The sequence below is a fragment of the Bactrocera oleae genome, chromosome 6 (assembly GCF_042242935.1).
Source record: "Bactrocera oleae isolate idBacOlea1 chromosome 6, idBacOlea1, whole genome shotgun sequence".
In the NCBI taxonomy this organism is placed as follows: Eukaryota; Metazoa; Arthropoda; class Insecta; order Diptera; family Tephritidae; genus Bactrocera; species Bactrocera oleae.
Window position 1 is genome coordinate 40,284,528 of NC_091540.1, and position 27,051 is coordinate 40,311,578.

The 27,051-nt window shown below is 34.5% G+C and overlaps 1 protein-coding gene across 1 annotated transcript in view; it reads right to left on the bottom strand.

Moving 5' to 3' along the window:
• ImpE1 (Ecdysone-inducible gene E1) overlaps positions 1–27,051 on the bottom strand; it is a 49,281-nt gene that overhangs the window by 13,299 nt on the left and 8,931 nt on the right. Inside the window, exons 2-4 of the mRNA XM_014233872.3 lie at positions 24,370–24,828; positions 7,327–7,519; positions 4,818–4,949 (exon numbers count right to left, since the gene is read on the bottom strand). Coding sequence (XP_014089347.2) covers positions 4,818–4,949; positions 7,327–7,519; positions 24,370–24,429 — 385 coding nt within the window. The 5' untranslated portion in view covers positions 24,430–24,828. The remainder of the gene's footprint in view (positions 1–4,817; positions 4,950–7,326; positions 7,520–24,369; positions 24,829–27,051) is intronic.

Below are 27,051 nucleotides of genomic sequence, written 5' to 3' on the forward strand. Positions count from 1 at the left end.
CAGCAGTACAGAAGTGCTACGTTAGCATATGTATATGGCGTAGTGGCGCTTACGGTCAGCCTCTATTGTTGTCAAACGACGGTCGATTGTGTATTAATACAACAACATTAAAAAAATAAATGAAAGGTGTGTCTGTTCCGCCTACTAAGCCTTGGAATATGGATGCAAAAAAGTTCCTTTCATGTTTGGATTTGTTCAATCCTGGTTCTAGCAAGAGGAAAGGAGGTACTACTACATATAGAATATATTTAAGATTATGAATATAAGCTTATCTGCAACGAAGCTAACGATAACAGGTATGATAACTATATATTACAGTACCGATTTTATTGTTTTAGTTTAGGTCTTCATAACTCTATTAAATACGTACATTCTATACATATTCAGAATGTGTCGAGTACTATCAAAGTAACGACCCATCACCAAACTGTGGGTAACTTTGTCAACAAAAGGCTATATCGGCTCATATTTTATGAGGTACAAAGGAGCGTACTGTTAATAGCATTGTCTCTAGAGGCATTAAAGTAGTATAAAATTAATAAAATAACCCATATGTATTATTATGTGTATGTATATCGTGTACTTGAATAATAAATAAATAGTATTTATCTAATCGTCTTCAAAAACTTTCATCTCATAATACATAAACACGAAAAAATACCAACCGCCTTGTATGGTATAATTGGGCTCATTTAGTTAACCGGAACTAAAATGGTGCATTAAAAATGCTACTCTACAAGATTATAACGATGAATTTTGAACTTTACAAAATATGTCCTCTTTTGGATCAGAGGTTCGATTTTTTATATAATTATATTTTATTTAGATATTTTCAGTAGTACAAGTATAAGAAAATATCGAGAACAAAACATTAAACAAATAAGTAAGAAAGGCTAAATTTGGACACGTTTTATTAAAATATCACACATTTTACCGAATCTAAACGATTTCAAGTCAACTAAAAGTTCGAAAATCTTCATATTAGATGGTGGCTAAGGGAAGTATTGATCCGATTCTACCGATTTTCGACACAAGGGTACATTATTATAAAAGAAACATTTTCCCTAAATTTCAATAACATATCTCACAGATTGATTGATTGATCATACGCACTGTCGTCCACATATTTGGTACGTGGGGCCTTGAACAATTATGGTCCGATTTTGACAATTTTTTGATTCAAAGACACTATTTGTGCAAAGTTTTTATATTCATTGGCATTTGATTTGTGTGTTGGAAAGTGTAAGCATCATATGGAGCTTAAAATTTGGCTATATGGAAAGTAGGCGTGGTTCTACTTCACACTGTACTACGGGAATATTAAAATAATCTTATGTACCAAATTTTGTTGAAATTGGTTGAGTATGTCCAAATATACATATGTGATTTCACTGTGGGCGGTGCCACGCCCATCGTCCAATATAGAACGCTGGTTCTATAAAGGCCTCTTGTATCATTTTGGCTGTAAATGTATTTAATGTCTCTGGCGCATTCAGTTATTGATTTATCGCGCTTTTAGTAGTTTTTAACAGAACCGTTATATGGGAAGTGTGAATTCATCAATTTTTACATTGTCGGTAGTGGTGAATAAGAATGTTTTAGGAGATATGTACCGCAAACCTATTAGAGGGCGGGGCCACGTCCATTTTTTCAAAATCTTTAGCCCACAGGTGTTTCTTGTTAATACCAAAAACTTGATTCTGAATGCTCAGTTTGTATGGCAGCTGTGTGATATAGTTTTCTGATCTGATCAATTTCTGCGGATATTAAATAGTTGCCTTACACATTAGTCCATGCCAAATTTCGTGAGGATGCCTCGCCACATGATAAATCTTTCCATACAAGCATTTTATTCCGATCGTTATTTTGTAATGCAGCTATATGCTACAGTGGTCCGATATCGGCCAATCCGAGAAAGTACCAGCAGCTTCTTCGTAAGAAAAGGACGGGTTCAAAATTTCAGATCGATATCTCAAAAACTGAGGGACTAGTTCGCATATATACAGACAGGCGGACGGACAACGTCCGGTGTGTTTTACGTGAGTACCTGCCCTCGACGGCCTTACCTCATTGTGCTCCAAACACAACGTATCAAAACAAAGCGTTGATAAGCGTCCCAAATAATACGAGCTATTAATTTTGTTACCAGTGTCCAGTGTGTAGGGGCACACTGACTATCTTGGTAGGATTCGAGGCCGACCTAAAACCTCATACGTTTTCGGGTACGGAACCCAGTTGCTTGTGCAACTTCTTTTTTTGAACTGAAAATTTAGTTCTTACAGCATTAAGGTTTAAACCACAGCCACCACGATACTCCCTAAAGGGCCGAATCCAATGAGCAGATTGGACCGAAGTCCAAGGGCTTTCTGCTCCCCGTGGTACCAGAAAGTCTCCGGTAAGACTGTGTAGCCGAAATTACTGCCAGTTGAGCAACCCATTACTCAATGACTGGTGACATTTGTCGCTTGAACTTCAAATGTCTTTTTATTTAGAATCTCATTTAAAGTCTATAATATCAGTTCAAGCTGAGTATTATAACACTATTTCTAACATCATTACTATGCTGATATTTCTAGGCAAGGTAAAATAACAGTCATAGTGCATTTGGCTTTTAGTCGCCTCTTACGACAGGCATGCCTTACCGCGGGACAAATCGCTGAATAGTTTTAAATAACCCTAATACGAACTTTTAAGGCTGTATTATCAATTACAAATGACACACGATAAGACACATTTCCTATAGGGATTTTTTCATTTTCTCTTTGAAACTATTCGTGCGCTAGCAGCTTCTACTCTGCGTAGGATGAGTACTCGTATGTGTAGTAATTCAAGCACCTACTAGTCCAGTTACCATTTTCTTTATAATCAAATCCCATTAGAATGGTAGTGATGAAGTCTCTGTTGACACTTACATTTTATTAAGTAAAAAAAATTAGTGCTTTTAGAAGTCGTGATATCTGTGTACATGACTTTTTTGTATGTTTGTTCTATCGTCACTTTGAATCGCGATCTGAATCAAGTGAACAGTTAACACCTACTTCGGCGTCATAAATGGGTTGCAGAGCATAGGCTTGTTGACTTTTGCTATTCTTCAAAAAAAACGTACATATTTACATAAGACGAAAAATACTTTTAGATCATCTATTTACTGTATCGATCGTGACAGTAATTTTAAAACTCAATAGTATTTTTATATATATGTACAACATTTACATCACACAAATTATTGTTATTCCTAGAGAATTTATCTGGTAACTAATTAACCTATTATTTAAATAATTATTGTGAATAAATTATATGTGAGACTGCATACATACATACAAGATTTCTTTCCGCACAGTTGTGAATATACTTTAGTAGCTCTTGACAGGCACATGCGTGTGACACGCAACGTGTTTCCTAGCTCCCCTTTTGATAGCAATCGTACCACAGTTGAGATAATGTGTATACATATGTATGTATGTATGTAATGCCGACAGTTACAGAAATGTCGGAAATAGCTTTAAGCGTCTGCTATGCAATTAGCGGCTTTTCCAATTAAGAGGTTCGCACTTAAGTGTCATTCAATGCATGCGACTTCATATTTTTCTTACTTCCATATTATTTCAGAGAAGAGGTATGTTTTTAGGTAATATTGCTTTGTCTTATTACATATACCTATATCAAAATTAAAAACATACATTTCAAACCTATATTTAGATTGCTATCGAATTATTGTGTAATCTTTGTAGGTTTTTGTCTAAGGTTTTTCACGATTTCAGTTAACCATATTGGTGTTTATTAATCATTTAAAATTTCAATCCAAAATTACCCTTTTGAACCAAAGTTGTAATACCAAAACCTAACCCAGATAGACTAATATATATATGTGCTACATATATTTAAATATTGATTTCCGGATGTCTGTCTGCCCGTTAACGCCAGTAAAAATTGAGATATCTTCATAAAACGTAATACTTGTGTCCAAAGTAGGTAAGGCTGCATAGATATTTTAACAAGCTTACATGTTTAGAATTTAAAAATTGCTAACGTGCGTGGAAAACGTGAAAAGGAGAGAAATACGCGACTGATTCTTTCACTTTATGTTATATAAAGTATAAATAAATTATTAAATAAAATTAGCACGGCAATTCTCATCTTGAAATCGGAATATACCATTTGAAGCACCCAGATACCGTATATGAGAAACTTCATACTTTTTACTGACGTTGCAGCGAAAATATCGGTATATTTGTGAGCAATATATGGAAACTAGTGTCCTCTCTTCTTGATAATAATATGTTCTGGTGCTAAACATGAATAAAATCGTTGCAATACTACCACTAGCAGCCATTTAATTTCGGGCAAATGAGCAGCTTCTTGAGAGAAAAAGAAAGTGTGCAAAATCTCAAATCGAGTCAGCTCGTCACGCTCATCATTTATACATATGTATAACTTCGTGGCAAACTTAATATTATATATTGGATTAATTTGCTTCAAATATAAAAGCAGCCAATTATTTTCTGATATTTCAAGAAAACATATTACCTAGTTCATATCCACATTTACACACAGATATAAATAACGAAACCTTCTCAGTTTTCAATACGTTATTTATTGAAAATAAATTTCTGACATGAACAGATGAATTTTTTGTTTTTAAAAACAACATAAATAAGATTTTTAAATTTTCTTCAATGAATCAATTGTTTTAATACTTAAATACAATAATTATTGTTAACAAGTGCAGATAGCATGATTACTGTAGTGTTGTATGAGTATATTCTAGTGATACTAGTTGGATTTGGTATGGTGCTTAGTATTTTCAGCGTACTTACGTCCAAGGCAGGTATGCTTGCGGAACTGCAGGAAACCCTCGACGCAACGACAGGCGCCATCTAAGCAACTGCTGTTGGCCACCTTCATTGTGCACTGATCGTTCAGAACGCAGTCACCACCCAGAAGTTGCGCTGTAAAGAAGAAGAAGAACAATAAAATGCATTCATATGCTTATACAAGTTTAGCAAAAAAAAAATTAATGGTGTGTGTTACTTAGAAGAGCAAATACCAGAGAAAAGTTAAATAAAATCGACAGTGTCAAGAGAGTGCAGGGATGCAGGCCGACTTGACTGGTGAGGCAATTAAGGAGAAACACACAAAAACCCAAGCGCAGGCGCATATACAAATATTTGGTGTGAAACATACATACATACATAAAATATATAAATATATCTATATACTTTTGTATGCCCAAGTATATGCACTTGTCGATATGCAACCGTGGAGTTAGGTGTGTTGGAAGGCATTTCGAATGCAAATAGAAAATTTGGTAGTGCATACAGAGGTGTGTTTGCCAAGCTTTCTGCTAAACGGTCGCATACTAATACTCGTGCGCTTGTATGTGGTATGTGTTGAGGCATGTTGCACGCAACACAAGAATGCACACTGTTGAAGTGTGAAGAAAACGGCATCTGTTGCTGCGAAAGGTTCGCGGTCAGTGAGAAAGTCATATATGTACTGATGACAAATAGGGAAGGAATGCAGCATTCCGAGGGCAGCGCTGTTGGAATAACCGAGCAAATAACGCAACCCAACTACAGCTATACCAACAATAAAAATAAATATTTGCGCATTCTACATACATAGGTATAGGCAGAGTAATATATTGTGTTGATTCTTTCAGAGTTGGAACTATTACATAAACGCGCAAAATTTGCAAAATATCCTGAGAGTACTATTGAAAATTGAAATAGTTTTTAACTGAATACTCAGTTAAATTGCCAAAACAGCGGAAGAAGAGTTAAATTATTGATTTATAAAGAGGGTCTACCTTAAAAATTTCAGACAGACTTCTGCACCCAATGCGGTTTTGTATTTACTGGACATGACATAGTCAAAGTTTTAGCGAATCTTAGAAGAATTCCCATTTTTCAGACAGCCCTGAGGTGCTACCAGATGTCTTATGCGGATAAGATTACGCTTTTTGTTATCACTAAAGCTCATCTTGAGTGCTAGTAAGACGAGTAAAAACTATCTGCAACCTTTTAACTGAAGACTGCAATCATACTTTATTTTTACCGATAGCCGTAATCATTCAATTAGCATAAATATAATTAAGGATTTACTGATTTTTTAGGGATTTTAATTTGTCGTTTTTATGTTTGACGCCTAACTAAACATTCCTTAACACCGCGAACTGGTAGAGAAATAAGAAATTCACTTTTAGCTTAAAACACTGGATCTTACATCAAATTTGCATGAAAGAAGCAACTAGATAACGCTTGATATTTTTATTGATCTCCTTTTGTATTAGAGTAAAATTCTATATATCACAAAACAAAACTTTGCTGCTGTCACCTCTTAGTTTCCTACATGGTGGCATCATCAATATATCGAGTAGATAATGAATCCGACGATCGTTAGGTTCGCTGACAATCATCATTCATCACAGCTGCAAAAAGCGGGTCAAATATCCATGTTCAAGTAAATACGCCTTTTCTGGCATTCAGACAACAAAACACACCGTACAACAGCAGATAACCAAAGCCACTCGTATGTCAACAGATCAGGTATGTACCGACTGCCAAAGAGGTAATAAAAAACAATAAACAACTGAATGAGTGCTGCAACACAATAATCGCAGCACTGACAATTGCAACGATCGACAACAGCAAATGCATAGCAATGTTAATGTAAACGATGTTGCTGCAGCATATCAACATTGTTGCATGAAAATCGGGGACACACGCCATGTGCACATTATTCGCTCTTTGCTTGTGCAGCTAGCTATCAGCTAAGTTTGTTTGTCTTGGGTACATGTTCTTATTTACATATGTACCTATACATTGTAGTCTATGAACGCAGAAAAGTGCCGAGCGAGCTCTCCATTATATATGTATATATCTGTTGATACTTTTATATATATAAACCACTATATGATTTACGACGACTTCTCAATGATATGAGAAATAAATGTACTGCATTAGGATTGACTACAGTGGCTGCATGCAACATCGCCCTGGTCATATATGTTTATATTGAGAAAAGTGTGCATTAGCTGGCTGGGTTTCTGCTGTCGGCTGTAAGTGCATTAGATGCAGAACTCACATAAAGTACAAGGCTAAGTGTGGGTTTGCAGATGAAAGACATGTGATATCATATGAACTCGCTTGGGATTGGAAGTTTAGCTTTTCGCGTGTCTGTATTTGACTGTGATTGACTGCTTGACTGATTTTCTAGTTGGCATAAGAGATCAACTGCTATCGGCCACTTGAAGAGCTCGCACCTATATAAATGATTGGAATACCAAAATTGCTTGAATAGCGAACCTGTTATCGTAATACTTACACGATAGACAGCTGGTAGCGTTATATTGCACATAATATGGGGCGCACTCGCAAAAGCCGTTCGCCGAACAGGCGCTGCCCTTGATGAAATCCGTGCAATCCATATCATGTTGACACTTGGAGCCCAAACGAGGTTCACGATGCGGTTGTGCTTGGGTGAGCATCGCACCATTTAGCGCCACACACAAGAATATCTGCAAATAAGGAACGAACAAAGTATGTATACTTTATTAAAAACAACTAAAACTTAAATACGTACATAAGTAGAAAATTTGAAAAATTTACAATAGCTAGAGTAAATGCTCATAAATATTCAGACGCCTTTTAAACAAAATTTAAATGGCTGCCAAAAAATTTATTTTTAAAGCGTATTCTTTTATTATTTATATCGAAAATAAATGTATATGCCTATTCAAGGTAGGCTGTTATATTAAATGGACGAATGGTCTAACGTCCTTGAAATTTCTTAGCCAAGTTCAGAGGAATGGTAAAAATCTAATTTAGTCTAATATATCACCAATATTAGACTTAAATACCGGTTAATGCGAAAACTCTCATAGATAAAATACGGAAGATTGTGTCGTGAAATGAGTGCACAGAAAATGTTTAAAAACCTTTGAACAGGAGGTATTCGACTCTACAAAATAGTCCCTGGTAATAATTAGCTTATTTCCAGAATGCCTATGATGTAAACATATATATGTATAACAGTTCAACTGATAGGGAGGGGAGAAGGAAACATCGAAAGACGGAGTGTGACGGACGCCTAATCTGTTGAAAAACTCTCAGTTTTGTCATTATTAAAGCTGACACTTTGCTGACAGTCTATCTATCTATGATCGGAAGTCATTTTAGTCTGGAGATCCACCGTCCTTTGGATGAGGATCTTCTCTGCCTTTGTTGATACAGTTGTAGGTGCTGATAGCTGAGTTCGCTCGAGTTCTTCGCCTTGGATGTCAATAGGCGGCATAATGGCTAATACTGCAGCAGCGTCGGTATATAAAGTCCGGAAAGCACTAATTATTCTTATTGTAGAAAGTCGATGTACTGTGATTATTAGTCTTGCATAGCATTTGATGTCTAGAGTCTGGATTCATATTAGAGCCGAATACAATATTACTGAGCTCATTACTTTTGTGATTAGAAATCGCCGCCTGAAACGCATGCAACCGCTTTTTGCCATCATTCTTGATAAAACTTTATATTTTTTATTTACTTTTTCTGACGTGTACGCCAGGTGCTCATTGAATTTAAGTCTTGATTCTAATATTACAATTAGATACTTCAGTTGTGGCCCTATTCGTTCTTCCATCTTCCCGGTACTTATGAGCTCAACTTCTGTTTTGAACCATTGGCGTAGACCATTGTATTTGTTTCTAATGTCATCTACATAGTTGCTTAGCCATATATATATGTACATTTACTTGCATAGTACATAATTAAGATCTGTAGGTTCTATTTTGAACAGGGAACAGGTCAGTACAATAAGCTAGTCTGATAATATTTTTGCCAAATCCATTTACAGACTGCGTTCTCTAGCGATATTATTATAAACTAATAAATGGTATGTGTGTAAGTAAAATGACAGGGACATATCTATGTATGCTTTCTATTAAATACGTTCCTGTAATCTCTCCACACATGTTTCTACTCACATGTGTATTTATACTATGTATACTTATGTCGATATGTACATAGAGTTTTCAATTCTTCTAGCTGAACTAAGTTTTTTCACGAAATGGTTTTATCGCTGTATAATTAAAATATACCGTAATTAATTTTTGGGCGTTACAACTAACTGTATTTTAGTTAATTATGTACTTCGTACCTATACTACTTTAATACACATATGTTTGTATGTATGGTTATTTCATGGTAGAATGACTATAATGATCGAGAACAGCAAAGTTCGCTACCATTTTGTTTCCATATGGTTATGAGATCTTAGTCAGTTAAAGATGGGTACATTCATATGTATATACTCATATGTAAGTATTTACTCGTATTATATTTAGGTATTTTTCTTGATTTATAATAATTAATTACATCAATACTCTGACTCAATGCAATCACACACATTAAGAGCCTGCGCCATTTACTATGATACTGTGAAATGTTAAAAAACATAATGTTGGCTTACGTACATATGTATATATGTGATAGTTATGAAACCAATCGATTTATTTAAATTTGATTTTATGGTCTGAAAAAGCTTTATACTGCGTATATATTGTATTATATCATACATATGTAGACGCACCGTCCGATTGTGGTTTTCAACTTAAATAAAGGATTTTACTAATAGTTTCTAGCCATCTTCAAACGGTTAAACTTACTTTAACCGTTTAAACTATTTTAAGCTTTTAAAAGTTGGCACTACACTCTCTACTGATGTTAAACGTCTGAAATATATCCACCATCTGCTGTTCCTAGATAAGATATAAACACAAATTAATAAAATAAGTGTTTTATAATACAGATAATAATTGTTTACATAAGAGCATATTGTATATAAGAATGTTCTTAAGTTAAAATTTTTACACTGGGTAGAACTCGAGCTAAAAAAATTTAAAGAGTGAGACTTCTCTGAATCACAAAGCAATTAAGGACTTGACACATAATATCTCGTCCTCAAACGTCCTCACATATACAATATGTAAAAAATCCGTACAAAACACTTTAAGCCAGTGGATGATTATACATCCGACTTAAACAAAAATGTTCCATAAGTCGGCAGACTTACAGGAATATGAACCAAAAGAAACTCTGATCGCGACTATACGATATTAATTTTATTTATACACAAACAAATATATTTGGCCTTCGGTCAATGTATGCTTGCTTGTTGTTATTTCTCTCACTGAGCTATTACCGGCATATTCCCAGCATCACTCAGCCAGACGCTCGTTATATACTTATGTATGCATTGGCTTTCGATTTTATGAATGAAACGTTTTTTCTGCTTTTCTGTGTTTTAAAAAGCAAATTGCCATGTGCATACCGAGTACATGTGTATGAAACACAATAACAGCGCAAATTAACGGTAATTGGACACGCCCAAAAGCGTCAATGGCCTCAACAATAACAATAAATTTGAAGAATAAAGTCTAGAATAAACTTGGCATCGCTGTGAGATTGGCGGCAGCAACTGTGACGAAAATAACAGTCACGCCGCTGTTCTTTTCCGCTCTAGCTCTATTCTTACATACATACATATGTGTGCTTCACGTGTGTCTCGATCACTACCTCTTTTAGTGGCTGTTCCATATACACACATACATGCATACATATGTACATACATATCTATGTAACATGTGTTCACCTCGCTTCGTTTACGCTATAATTACGTAAATTCAATCAACCTACCAACCACTCGGTTAGTCAGACAAATACATACTTAAATTGCACGGCAGCTTGAAATCTTTAAATGCGGCCATAATGAAGCGAAAATCTCAAAGCTCGCGAAAAACGCCATCGGCCAATGAACTCTTCGGAGCATTATGTTTGCGGTTGTGGGTACTCTATGCACGTACGAAAATTTTAATTTACTAATTCTAAGTTATTTGTTCGCTCCATTCAAATTGCCACACCAAACTAAGTATTACAAAGTGGCAGTTAACCGACAGCCAACTAGCCCCACAAGCAGGTTCATATCTGTGTATGTACAAATGTACGTGCTGCGCGTGTGCAACATCTTACATCGCCCGGTAGCTGTCCGGCGTAATATATGTGAATTGTGAACATAGTAAATATGTAAATCTTCATCTAGTTTTGTGTGTATGCACATACGTACTACCTGTCTGTTCGGCTTCCCAGCGGCAAAAATCAGTTCGCTTAATGAATTCTCACGCCGTTCGCAGCCGCCACGTTTTGGTTGCTTGACCAAATGCCGACGCAATCAGTCAACCTGTTCGGGCTGTGTTCAAGTTGCGTAACATTTTACCGTTTGCTTGATATTAGAAACCCGATAATCTAATTAAAGTTAGCTTAAAATGTATGCCCACCAAATAAATTTTATTCAAATAGTATCCTGGGAAAATTGGTCGGAATACGAACTGGTAGCTATTTTTGGATCACAGCAATAAGTGCAATAAATATTTTGTTGGGGCAAAATTTAAATATTTAAGAAATAACAAATTTATTAAATATTTTCTATTACGAATCTATGCAGATCTTATAATAGAGCTGTAGACATATACACACAAACTATTGGTGCACACATAGAGTTATTAGTATTTACCTAAAGAAAATCACTGATCGAAACAGAAAATCGAAAAAGTGCTGCATAACATATCTTAATTTCGAAAATAAACCCAAACTTACTATAATCATATCTTTAGGACCGTGGCTCCAGCAATGTGCTGGTTGGGGTTTAATCCGTCCAACGTATTATCTATATAAACAAGTTCCTTTTTAATTTTCCTTTAATAGTGCATAAAACTGAGCATATTGTGGTCCAAGAGTATGGTATATTACCTCTCAACACATTGTTTTCCAAACTTGATTGTGTAAGCGGATCCGACTAATGTTTGATATTATAGACTTTAAATGAGATTCTAAATAAAAAGACATTTGAAGTTCAAGCGACAAATGTCACCAGTCATTGAGTAATGGGTTGCTCAACTGGCAGTAATTTCGGCTACACAGTCTTACCGGAGACTTTCTGGTACCACGGGCAGCAGAAATCCCTTGGACTTCGGTCCAATCTGCTCATTGGGTTATGGCCCCTTTGGAGAGATTCGTGGTGGCTGTGGTTGAAACCTAAATGCAGGAAGAACTGAAAATTCAGCCTAACTGTTTTTTCAGTTCTAAAAAGAAGTTGCAAAAAGCAACTGGGTTCCGTACCCGAAAACGGAAGAGGTCTTAGGTCGGCCTCGAATCTTACCAAGATGGTAGTGTGAGCCCAGACACACTGCCACTGGTAACCAAATTAATACTTGCAAATAGCTCGTATTATTTGGGGCGCTTATCAACGCATTGTATTGATACGTTGTGCTTTGGAGCATCGTGAGGTAAGGCCGTCGCCGGCAGGTTCTCACTTAAATCAACAACGAAAGTTGTACCCTGTTCAGGGTATAATACTTTTTTTGCTTTGCTTTTTATTCATTTTAATTTCCTTCTGCAAATTTTTCAATTAGTTTTTACAAGAGCGCAAAAAGAATTATGGAAAATATTGAAATTGATTCAAACTTTTGAACTGGAGAAGTTTAGAACTTCCTTGAATATAATTGCTGAAATGTATTGTCAAACAACCTTATACCTCTTTTTCCATACCATACCATCTCCATACCTGCCGCTTTGCTCATTACATTTTTAAACTTTCATCAATCTCAATAGAAATATCATAATTTATTCATCTTAATGCCACCGCACTTTGATCTCATCTGTTTAAAGCACCTACTATCGATTTCAACGGTAGCTAAAGCTTTGCACCAGTGGCTATCTTCTAGGTTTGAAATAAATTAAAAACCAATGATTTGACAGTTCTGAATGCCTGTGTTGTTTCTAATTAGTCTACTTTTCAGTACATTTTATGGTGTTTTTTGTTGTCTAAATTGCTTAATCACCTTTTGTGTTTATAAGTGTTTAGGCCATAGCCGGCGTCCATGTAGGTATGTACACATATGTATGTAGAGGTGTGTTTCTTGCTTCTGTGAATCATTCGTTTTTAATTAGGCTGTAAATGATTTTAAAAACGTTTTTTAATTTATTTTATGACTCTTTTTTAAAGCAACAAATTTGAAATAGGCACCACAAATTGCCTGTTTATATACAATATAATAGATATGTATATGTATGCACCAACAATGTTAAAACGAGCAGCTTTCTGCAACAATTGAAGAAAGTAACCGAAAGCAACATAATCTAGTGTCGATGAAATTCTGGAGATATTTTGAAGTAGCTTGTACGTGTGGGCCATACTAATTGTTCCATTACTCATTCGTATGTACATTAGAGCGTACATACATATTGTATGTATGTATGAGTGTGTGTGAAATCTGTACGCTGTGAACAGTTTGACCCAATAAAGTCGATGCTGATGAAGTTTTCTGTTTACCTAATTTTGACCCCCACGCAGTCAACGCGTTGGCTCTCAGTGTTGGCTTTCTTGTGTTTTCGTTTTTTATTTCTTCTCATTTAAATTTTATTATACCTGGAAATTTCGATATCCGACCGACGCGTGGTTCTATTTAGACACTTAAGTGTTAAAATTATTTTTTTTTTTCAAAGTCGCTCTTTATGCGTTCTACGTGTGTAGTCGACAACGTCAGCGTCGCTGGCGCCAATCTGGATGGCACTTTTGACGCGATCAAATTGTTTTGCTTTTCACTCTCTCGTGTAAATCACTTGGAGCTGTGAAGTTTTTGTAGAGAAGTCGTTAAATATTTGGGAAATAAAAAGGCGGCCGAAGAGAAGGTGGCATAAAAATAAATAAAAAAGCTTGTTAAATAGGCTTTGATAATGAAAATGATTGACTACATGCAACTAAATCTACTCATATACACATTTACATATACATTAGTGTGGGTTGGTTATGGTTTTTTCGTTCGTTGGTGTTCTGAAAAATTGGTTGATTAACACGTCTAAGAAATTCACTTCAGCTGTGAGCTTTCAATTGTAACGAGAATGTCCGCCGCCTAACAGTTTTATATTTTTAGCTTATTATCAGATAGAAAAAATAAATTTCCCACAAGACTATGAAGTTTGCAATTTTTTTATTGAGTTATAAGACTAAAGAAGTAAAGCTTGACTTAAACTAGTAAAACTTCAACTGTTAATATTTTTTAAACGATTGGGTTTTCGAAAAAATCGTATAAGATCTTTTTTAAATAGCATTTAATTTCGCACAAAATCTAGAAAACGAAATAAAATAACAAGTAGTTGGAAACGAGGTACGGGTTTTTCTATCTGATAAAAAGAAAAAAAATTAAAACTATAACGCCGCGGACCTTCTCGTTACAATTAAAAGGTCAAGTTTATCAACCAATTTTTTAGAGTACCCAGTACCAAAGTATTAATTTTTTTTACACACAATAGTATATATTTATGGTTAATTAGTTCCACCGTTTTGAAAACTTAATATATTTTGTAATTAACAATTTATTTTAATTAAGATAAAGAAGTAAGATGTCAATTTGTCCGAGGATGCTTGCAGAACTTTAGTAGAATCCCTTCATATTTTTTTAAAATTGTGTTCTAAACTAGACCTATAATTATTTGTTAGCAAAGAGATTACGTTGCCAATTTGCAGATAACTGTAGTAGATTAACATTTGTATCGATCTTAATAATTTTAGTTAGAAATATCTTACATTTTTTACCTGATTGACGACCAAAATTTAAGCTGTTAAATGAAGAGTACGAGAGTAATTAAACAGTTTAACATCTTGGGTTATTTTTACACCACTCTCTACTAAAAAAAAAAAGCTATAGAAAAAATACAATTGTGCAATATTGCCAATCTAATACCTGTAAAAACGATTTCACATTAGAAAAGCCATAAAGATAATAAATAAAATTTGCATACCACCCAAACGAGCCAAATACAAATATAATTCAATATAATCCCAGCTCCCGCAGGCTCCTCTTAGCGCACACAGTAATGCAAAAAGAAAATAGCTGCAGTTTTTGTAAATACTCATACAGCTAAACATAATGCAATTATAAGTACTCATAAGACGTAACTAAGCATTCCACAGCAACATCGGTATAAAGCAATCTGTCTGTCTAGTCGCCCATTAGTCGGCGCTTTCTGCGAGCTGTCCGCCCCCATTGCTTGCATTTGACTCAAGAAAAAGTCTTGTTCGTTTCGTCAAGTGCGGCCTTTACCCATCTCCTAACAGGCGGCTGTGACAGCTTCTCAAACTGTACACAGCAACAACAAATCAACGCACAGACATCACTCAACGAACGGAGTTTTTGTGCCAAGCAGATTGCAGCCGAGGCAAAATCGAGTACAGATACGAATATGCAGATCGGCCATTTGATGCCATTGTTGAAGCTATCTTCTAAGGTGTTGCAATTCTTTTTATAGACAGCAATAAAAAATCAACTAGACGGTGCGAGTGGTGAACAACGCAGCTAAAGGAGTTAATGCAAATTGCAACAAACATTCAATAAAACCACTCAGCAGCGCACTAACAAGCGGCATACATTATATTGTGTGCGTGTGTGTGTGGAACTGCATTCGCATGCTAGAAAAGCGAAGGATTCTAATAAAAAAATGTACTTCATGTATGTGTGTGCCGTTGCTGGGAATGTGCATAAGCAGGAAATGCAAAGCGAGTCTCACGATCGGCAGTAGAACAATAAAAGCTAGCCAACAAGGCGCAGCTAACTCACTTAAGTTTCTTACTTAGTTAGTTAGTTAGTTGGTTAGACAGGCAGCGAGCCTGCCTGCCAGCTTGACAGCCAGGTAGGGTAATGCAGCAGACACAACCGCTTTAGGTGGCTATTTGGAAGCTGGCGCGCTGTCAGCTAGTTAGCTATTGAGCTACATTTGCACGTATGCTGCACACACACACACACACATATACAGCCATCCAGTCAGACATAATTAAGGCACATAAAACATTTTTAAATTACATTCGTGTTTTATGGTGCTCTTACCCCTGCTATCTGCTGCTTCCTATGGCATTTTTGATCTTAACAACATCGGCTTTGTGTCTTTGTGCCTGTGTGTGTGTGTGTTTGGGTTTATGTTTGCTTATCATCCAAAAACATAGGCCACTAAATTGTTGCATGCAGTAGAATTGCAGAAACGCAAATTGAAAATAAAATCCACACACACACATACACACTGTTTACGACGATTGAAACAGATAAATGGCAGTGGTTCCAAAACGACTTCGCCTCGCATGTCTGCACTCTAAATGACTTATAACGACTCTGGCTCGCATGCCACTTACAGGCTGTAGCAATATCACCAGCAGCTCAATGTATTGCTGCAACAACATCAACGCCATCGCAATCATCCTTCGAGCAGGCCTGGGCTCCTAACGCATTTGGTGCATGCAAGCTACCGCAATTTGTCGGGGTTTTAGCAATCTGCTCACCATACCCGATTGTCCGTCTTTTTTGCTGATTATGTGCCATTGCGATTGCTCTTGCTGATATGGCTGCCATCTTGCGGTCCACTCTCTTCCACTGGTACTGTGCTCATTATTGAAATATTTTGCCACAAATATACATGCATGCGTTTAGACTTGTCCTTAAACTAGAAAACATATTTTTAAAGCAGTTTTCCTAAATCTCAATTTCTTCGGCAATAGCAAGCAATATTTTTACAGTCTAAGAAGTTAACATAAATTGTTTTCCGATTTCAAAAATTTTACCTTTTGCTCCATACAATTAAATTTATATTTTTGATATCGTTATCTCGCGATTGTAGAGGTAAGATTGAAAACAAATGTGAATGACATCACATATCAGGCTGGCGACAACTCAATTGCTGCACAATTCTGTGTTGATGTATTTGTCGGGTAGTGATTTTTTGTATGGACCTTAATGCTTTTGTAATAGTATAAGTTGTTATGTAATAAAACACTGTAGAAGAATGCGCAGAAATAAATTCACTGCCATGTATTCTGTAAGCGTTCCCAGGACCACCTGCTTTTGGTGCAGGGTAAAATAGGGTTTCACTAATATACTCTTTATGACCCTTATTGATGTTCTAAAAATAGTTAGTCGCTAACTCGGAAGTATAACTGACCAAAAGTTTCTGTGTGTGTGTGTGTGTGTTCGACGATATCGAAAGTCAGGACAAACCTGTAGTACATTTCCGTTTTTCATTCCGCTACACTTTTAATAATAAATATAATACCGACAACAAAATACTTACATTGTTTATTATTTCAGAAAAGAAAGGCAAATAACAAAATCTTATCATTTATAAACTATAACTGACACAGTTATATTAGAAATTAACACTAGCAAGGTGAATAGGGAGGTAAACATATTTTGAAATACTTAAATTATAAATAAATCTAAAATGATGTACAAATAAGCTTGAAGCAAATCATTTGCATTTCCTTCCTTTTCGTTTAATTTATCAGCTTATCTTTCTCATCTTATCTTTTAACTCAAAAAAGTCCCACAATATATTTTTTCTGATTCCATTTAGTTATTTCTGATATTTAATTAAATTTCACTAACAATACAATGGCTATTATACTAAACTATTAGCAACTGACTAAAAGCGAAAAATTACTTTAACTGGCCGCGAAAAATTCTGTTATTAATAGCTTGACCCATAAATTAAAAAATTGTCGATCACCATCACTTTCAAATTTGTAACATACAAACTCTTTACATTTAGGGTAAATCCAATTGATACGCCAAATTAGTTGACTAATGAATTTTTAATTTATGTTTGCCCGTAAAATTTTAGATTAATCTTCCTTCAATTGAAAAAGTTTTCGTCACAGTTCAAAATAATTAGTTGTGCCACATTATGAACTTTACCAAAAAAAAAAAAATTTTTTGCAACTATCTTTTTGTTTCTTTTATTGAGAAAATTAGCGGTTAAATTAAATGTGAAATGTGTGTAGAGTCTTATTTTCATAGCAAAGCTTTTTCTGGGCAACTTCACACTTAACCGATTTACCGTTATATAACACCTCTTATATTTTATACTCTTGCAACATGTTGCTGCAGAGTATAATAGTTTTGTTTACCTAACGGTTGTTTGTATCACCTAAAAATAATCGTGGCCCCACCCTATAATAAGTTTAATGTGCATGCCTCCCAAACCAACTATATATCACTCAAATTAGCTTGGGGTAAATCCCTTAAGAACAACTATCGACATTGTAAAAATGAATAAATATAATATATATTATAACTCCGCCCTCTCTCAAATAACGGTTTTGTTAAAAACTACTTAAACCGCGATAAATCAATAACTAAATGGACCAGATATATTCAATTTTACACCCGAGAAAATGGATAAAATCGGGCGAAAACTTGTCTTACTCCAAATATAACTGATATTCACGATTTTGAAACGTCCGGCTGACTTGCATAATTTTCACTGACGGTAACTAAAATATAGTCATAAAACTAAAGGAGGCTATGACCTTCAAAATAAGGTGATATGATACCAGATGTGATTGTAATCCATTCACGATTTCATCGAACTCTCGAGTTGAACTCTTTCACTACATTTTTTAATATTACCCTTATTGAAGGTATATTGCCGGCTTTGACCCTTGCAAGTTACAAGTGTATGAAATGTTAGGTTACACCCAAACTTAGCCCTTTCTTACGTGTTTAGAATAGTTTTTTTTTTGGTGCCCTATCAAAGATAAAAGATCGAAAGCATTTTCGGCATATTTTACTGTTTTATTATTAAGAAAAGGGTAAAAATGCACTTCAAGCTAGTCAAAAATTATGTGATGTGTACGGAGAAAATGTGTTGACTGAACGTTAATGCCAAAATTGGTTTGCAAAATTTCGTTCCGGCAGTTTCGATCTTGAGACTGCACCAAATGCAAAAATGCAAATTGTCGAATAACAACTCGAGAGATTACTGAAAGATAAAATTGTTTATGGATTCATTATCTTCTTACAGAACGAAATTTGCTTCGTCGCATTAACGACTGTGATTTACTTATCAAAGTGATCCATTTCTTAAGCGCATTGTAACTAGCGACGAAAAGTGAATTGTTTACAAAAATGTAAAGCGAAAGAGATCATAGTCTAAAAAGGATGAGCCAGCTCAAACCACATCGAAGGCCGATAGTCACAAAAAAATAATGTATGTTGTATGTTTAGTGGGATATCATGTATTTGGCGGCGGCCAATACCACGATTAATTCTGAAGTGTATTGTGATCAGCTGCACAATTTGCGGGATGCACTCAAATGGAAGAGGCCAAAATTGGTCAATAGAAAAGTTGACATACAAGTTTGATGACTCGCTTTTGCTACTTGAATGGAATGTGCTGCCACTCCCACCATATTCTCCAGACTTGGTATTACTTGCTCCGGTCTCTGCACATTTTTTGGATGGGAGAACCTTCACCTCAAATCAGGACGTCAAAAACCACTTGGACCAGTTTTTGTCCTGCAAGGATGAATTGGGGATATATAATTTTATAACCCTGTAAAAAAATGCGACAAGTGCGGGAGTAGTTCGCGATTAGTTGCAAAGGAATGTTTGAATAATGTGATATTTTATCTTTTTACATGGAGCTTCCTTTTTGTTCAGCATGTTCTATGAATAATCTTATTATACCCTTTTCTACTCGAAAGACTAGACTCCTTTCGAGCTTTCACGAACTTGTCATCGGAATGAGACTAGAGACATTAATTTCTTCATTTAATTTAATATTTTTTTAAATTTTAAATGATTTGTAATAGTTTATAATCGATTATAATAAATATCCAATTACATGTATACGTTTAGATCTCATTTATTTCCGCTTGTACCCAATACCGGATGTATTTTTCTGGGTGGATATGCCAAATTCCCACCACTAACATTACTTTCATTCCAAATTATTTTGTTTTAATAATTTTGAGGTCATCTATTTAGATTCCACTTTAATGCTTAAATGGATTTTTAAACAAAAAATGTATGTGAAAAAATGAAAAGAATATGGAAGTTTTAGTACATACACACATTTATAAAAATATCATTACACGCAATCAGAAGGAAAGAAGTGCACATGAATTGTTAATGTTGCGCAGTGAGCAGTGAGTACAAAGAATGCTGCGTATTGAGAACTTTTGGTTGAATAGAAATAATGCCGGTATGTTGAATGAATGGGGTTTTGCCGGCCGGCAGATGAATGGCTGAAACGAAATTGTGGCTAAGAGGTGTGCTCATGCTGTGAACTTTGTGCAAATCCATTTGCTACGCTTAAGTGGATTTAAAAGCGCGTTATAAAACCAAGCACAACAAAACAAAAGTTTGAATGCGTGTGAGACAGATTAAAAACAGTTTGCGGCGAGAAAGATGCGCGAAAATAGGCGAAAAATCGGTAAATTAAAACCAACAAGAAAATTTCTACAAACTAATGAGGCAACTTAGTCTTAAAATACAGTAAAAACACAATTAAATTTTGAGAACAAACAAGTGACAAGAGAAATACTGACAACCCGAATTTTTGACAGTGGGTTAAACTTATTATATAGACACATATCTGACACAAAGTTACGCAGCAGTTCCTAGAATTGTGAATAAGTATTATATACATATGTATTGTATATGTATAAATGTAAATGTAACAAGTAAAGAAGAGCTAAGTTCGGATGTAACCGAACATTTTATACTCTCGCAAAGTCAAATGGTAAATTCGTTTAAGATTTCTTTGTGGATCTTGCCGCCTTGTTCTATGTTGACCGATATTTTCGGTAAAAAGTCAACTATAGGCACTGGGGTCCACATATTCAGTACCTAGGGGCTTGAACAGTTTTGGTTCACTTTACATAGTTTTTGGTCACAAGGTGGCATACTTTAAACGTATTATTCACGCAAAGTTTTACCCCGATATAATCATTGTTGCTTGAAATGCATAGTGGAAAGTGAAAGAATCAGATGGAATTTAAAATGGTGTTATATGGGGAGTGGGCGTGGTTGTCACCCGATTTCATCCATTTTCACCGTCGATAGAGACGCTAAACACATTTGTTCCCAGTGAATTTTGTTATTATAGCTTCAGTGGTATAGGAGATATGCACATTAAACGTATTAGGTGACGGGACCACGCCCACTTAAAAAAAAAATTTAACTGCAGATGCCCCTCCCTAATGGTATCCTGTATACCAAATAAGAGTCTTGTATCTTGTTGTGGATCTTAGTTATGGCAATTTATTTGTTTTTGATTAATGGCGTTTTGTGGGCGTGGCAGTTGTCCGATTACGCCCATCTGCAATACCAACCGTCTTACGGTACCAAGAAACATGTGTACCAAGTTTCATAAAGATATCTCAATTTTTACTCAAGTTACGGATGGACGGACGGAAGGACAGACAGTCACCCGGAATTCAACTGTTCTCTTCATCCTGATCATTTATATATACATAACCCTATATCTAACTCGATTAGTTTTAGGTGATACAAACAACCGTTAGGTGAACAAAACTATTATACTCTGTAGCAACAAGTTGCGAGAGTACAAAAAGCGCAAAATGTATGTAATATGTAGGTGATGATCGGTGAAATAAAATTAAACTTAGTTATGAAAAGTCAAAAATTAATTGACTTTGGTAAAAGATCTTCACCGCAATTTTTATCTGAAACCATAAAATCCAACATTATTTCACTCAAAACGGTTTTTTATCCCAGATAGATTACGATGTTCAGGAAATTCGAACATTAACCATAAAAATTACCCTTCGAAAGTTTGGCTCTCTTTGTAAAATTTTGTATTTCTTTTACATAACCTCTTACGCCAGTGTAAAGAGAAACCGCAATCACTTTCAAGTTGCATATCTTCTACACTTTTTAAGAACTCCTTTTGAAATTTTGTAATAATTTTCTTACTAAATGTTCCTATCTAAAAAAATTTATTTTTTCAAATGCCTTCGGGTATTGCCCCCATTCAAATAAATTGAGGATATATAGAAACAAAGTAAAATAATTTTACTTGAACACACATACACAGTCGAACTTGTGTACAACGAAGTTTTCTTTTTAACGAAAAGCTTTGCAGAATAGTGCAATTCCATTATATAATATTTACCGTATGTTTTGCTCTCTGAGTTTCCTTATCGCGAATTTTTCTATTCGCATTTTTCTAACGAATTTTTGTTACCATCCTTATTTCTTGATAAAATAAAAGGAAAAAATTAAAAGTGAAAATAATAAAAATCTATGAATCAAATATTATCACAACTGCCATAACAAGGTCGTAGAAACTTAAATTACTTATTATTGGAAATCAAAAAAACAGCAAGGATGAGGGACATAAACTCTTTAAATATAAATTGTTATTTCAGAAAAAAAAACATGGATAACAAGTAAAATTTACTTTAAATGGCTTTTGCAGCTGGACAGAAATTTTAATTCTCAAAACAGAGATATTTTACTTTCGTTGATAACTGCACGGCGCATCAAAAGAAGGTCAACGACAAACTGATTCTAAGTTTTCATTGACTTTGAATTAAATTTAATACAGTTCGTTCAAAATACTTTTTTCGTGCGCTTGATTATATTTTTTTTTTTTTGTTTTTAAAGAACAACGTGAAATCGAAAGTGTTTATCATTGGAAAATAAACTAAAGTTTATGGTTGATTTCATTAACGAGCTTTCAGTAAAGACCATTTTCGCAAAATATGAAGTTTCAAAGTCGTTGGGTACTATAAAAAATGAAATCACGGAATACGTTCATAAAACGCATTGCATGAATGGAGCGGGCAATCTACAAATGGTTTAAGACTCAACGTTGATACCTAATACTTGTGGGAACGTAATTAAATATAATAACCTCTTCCATTACACAATTTTTAATGCAGTTCAAAGAAGTATTTATTGAAAATTGATTCCTGAAAACACATACGTTCTTACTGAAGAAGCATGTGCACAAGGAAGAAAGAACAATAAATCAAGTTGAACATTTTTAGCTATTGGAAACTATCAAACCCGGAGACCTTTGAAAATGCTACTCGTAACCTATATATACTTGGATGAATGTATTTCGTTATTTATTTGAAAATATAGTTTTATTATAAACAAAAAAAATCATTTGATTTAAAGAACTTCTCGATTTTACGAATTAAGTGTACGAGTACATCATAAAATTCGTTATATTGTACGACCACTGTATTTATTATTTTAAATACAACTGTACATAAAAACTCACTCTTTTTAAACAAACTTTTATATTACTAGTTTCCTATATAACGAAGTTTATTTTTGTCCTCTAGAGATTTACTATATAAAAGTTTCAGTCTACTCTTCATTGAGATATTTAAGATGTTAGCAAGAGATTTGCCAGATATACGAAAATCATTCAATTGACTATATACATTTTAAATAAAAATTACGTTCTATTTCATCGATTAAAGGCATGCTTATATACTCGTATAAAAAACGTATAGTATAAAAGCCATAAGGTTTAGGACTAAAATTCGAATAATTTTAACAATTCGAATATGGTGCACTGGTTTTTAAAAATAGTTGTATGTATGGTAATAATATTGTAATATTATCAAGTATGTTTACGTGAATATTGTCTTAAATCAAGATTTGGTTATATTATTTTCACTGGAAACACCACTCTAATAAATTTTTAGCAAATGTTTCTATTTTCTTAACGCAAACATTATTTATGCGTCTAAGCTTAATCAGCATGGAAAAATGCATTTACTCTTACAAACATGGATTTTTCCTCAAAATTTTGTGTTTCATCCGACAAGGCAAGCCACTTCTCTTATAAATATTGGCTAACTTATGCCGAAAACGAGTATGAGTTTTGTCTAAATTCTTTATAAGCTAAATAGATTCCTATAGTTCGTATATTCGACCTTCAAACTTCTCCAAGACAAGCATTTTAGAACACATATATTTTGAATTTCTTTTACATGCTAATGATTGTTGAAATTTTTCAAACTCACTCTAAATTCACATTTTCAGTAAACTGCATAAAAAAGTGGTGAAAATATTTTTGGCCGTAGCAAGTTATGCCAAACAGACTCTGATATATACACATACTTGTATTATACTAATTTTAATCTTCTTTAACAAATTTCCTTATTATGAATATTCGGTTGAGATTCTGATTAAACTACTAATAAAATAGAATTTTCTAACCTCACTAAAATGTAGTATTTAGATAAAGAACTTTAGCTTTAATTTGTTTAAATGTCTGGCTATTTTAGCTATTTTTTATATTCTCGGAAAATCCATTTTTCCAAAATAAATTTAGAAAACAGCTTAAATTATCTTTACAAACAAGCGGGTAGCATATACACACGCACACACATCAAAAGCATTACTCACAGAACTATTGATTGCGTACACAATATTAGCCTGTAAACAAACTACATACACACATAAAAGTTTAATAGCAAGCAATAAAGCTGGTAGAATTCACTTACCACTAAGACTCGCTTAACCGTAAAAGCATTTCGAGCAGGTTGTTGTCGTGTGTACGCCATATCGAGATGCGCACACTACGCTACGGCCACGGTTGCTGCTTCTACTGCACCAAAGTAATATTTCCTCGTGTGTTGTTTTTTAATGTTCAACAAATGTTTGCAGCTAGCGGTAATGCTACTCTGACTATTTCGGTGTTGCTCGTAGGATTTTATGTCTTTAAGGCAGTTTGTTGAGTTGTTTGCTTGGTTGTTTGTTGTGTTTACGGCGTTGTATGAGCTATCACTTCACACACTCACTCGCAGAACAACTGTTTGGGCAATGAGCGAAAGATCGCAGGGACGTAGAGGCGTTTGGAAGCGCACGTTAACTTCAGTTTAGCACGTTATGTTACGATCCGTATGCGTTACGGCGGCGATGACAGCAAACATAGGGGCGCGTCGATGTCTTTGTCTCGGTATCTGTGCGAGTGTGAAAATAATGAAAATAAAATGAGAAATTTTCGACTATGCACAAATATGTATTTAGCTATTTTATACATACATATAAAAAAAATATTATCATTTTAGTCAGAGGTTTGCACACTTTAATGAATGAATGCACATGTGTTTGTGTTCGAATCTACACATGTATCCATATTAAAGAGACGGTCATACATGCAGCTGAGTGCTTTCACATGAACTTCACCTGAAGTGAACTCAGCTGAACCGTAGCGGTACGTTTAAAAAGTTTGTCTTGCTATAAATGTTGTTTTCTTTTTTAGCGAGTAAATAAAATAATTTACAAGAAAAAACGTTGTTAAATGCAATGAAAACGCTGAGAAAAGCTTATAACTACAAAAGTGCCGCGGCAGAGTGCTTTCCGCACAAAGAAATTAGTTTTGTATTTGGGACAAAAGGAGCAAGCGCAGGTTGCTGAGTAATGCAAAAAATGCCAAATTGAAAATGTAAATGAAAGAAGCAAGTTAAATGTCAAATGGCACACCCTTTATATTGCCAATTATTTGCAGTCTTTTCTGAAGACAGTAAATCATCTAAAAAGATCTATAAGTCAAACAAGTTAATTAACTGTCGACATTGGATGGTGAACGCTAGAAATGATTTTTCAGCTGTGAGCTTTTAAAATAACTCCCAAAAGGGTACACGCGTGGCATATTCTTGTATATATGTATATTTTCGTAAAGAAAGAACTGCTGGGTTTCTTGTTAAAATCATTTTTTTTTAACTAAAGGTCATAAAGGTCTATTCAATTATGCAAAGCAGACAATTTTATTGAGAACATTTTAAAAATTTGAAAAGCGCTTATGGTTTCTTTAAATTTTGCAATTTTATCTGAATTATATGTTATGACCTGGTTTTTTATTAACTACTATTCTTTTAATTATTCCACACAGCAGGCCACCTTCTCGTTTTCTCTAAGTGAAAACCACAATTTCCATATTTAAACAAAAGACTTAAGGAACGAACTCGATTCAAATTTTTCTAGGTTTTGCTAACCGCATAAATTCGAAACTATTTCTACTTTAATAATTTTTATTCGAAAGAAACGGAATCCCTTAACACACACAAACAAATCTTTTTCGACGTTTCGTTGATAAGGATGAAGGAAAATTAGAATAGTATATCGGAAAGTAAACAAAATATTAAGTTGTAAATAAAAATTAAGGTAAGAAATATATTATATAAAGAATTCTTAATTATATATTTGGGATTAGAATCTTTTTACACATTTTCATCAACATGAAGTAAGACATTTTCAATTATGGTTTAAAATAAAAAAGGCAATTCTCAATTCAAAAACACGCAAACAAATATTTTAAATGTATTTTTTTTGTTTTTATTACAAAATTTTTAAGGAAACGTTGTCGTGTTTTATCGTCAATGGGACCGACCATCTCAATTGATTTATTCAGTTTTTTTAGATTTTGTGAGTGTAAATGCATATTTGAGGCTTAAAATTTTCCCGCCAAAGCATTTTCATTGAAATATCCGTTTAGGTTTTCAAACCGTTTGAACAGCAGTGATGAGCTGAAAGCCAGCACCTACATATACGAGTATATGATTGAGTATGTGTTTATAGAAGCTTAAACATCAGCTAACCGGACAACTCGTCTCGCTAGTATTTTATGTTGTTATTATCATTCCCGCTTGACTTTCTCAACTCGTTTCTCATTTGTTCAACTTTTTATGAATTACGATTTTGTTTTCTATTTAAAAAATAATTTTACTTTTTTTAGTAGACTCATTGTTTATGTCTCTTAGTTACTACGACGTACAAAACTTCAACACCGACCATGACTTGATGGTGTCTTGTGACCACAACTTTTTATAGTTACTGCGGTATTTGGAGCACACTAGTTTCGGTCAGAGCAATAAACTGAAATTGCGACTTTTATTACCCGCCCAAAAGGTGAGAACAGCAACCAAAGGCTAACACAGTTAAGCATATATGTAACTATATACATATATTTACAAATATATACATATATTCGGGACTGAAAGTTAGTAGACAAGTGACCGTATGCCCTGTACCAACTAAGCAACTGCCACAGACAACATCTTTATAGCTTAATTAAGTTTCGAGTAAATGTGCTGGAAATTGCATTTTGCCACTAATATTCCAGATTTATTTACGCTACTCTATTTTACATGCCGTTACACTGCGCTTATCATCTTAGCCAACTA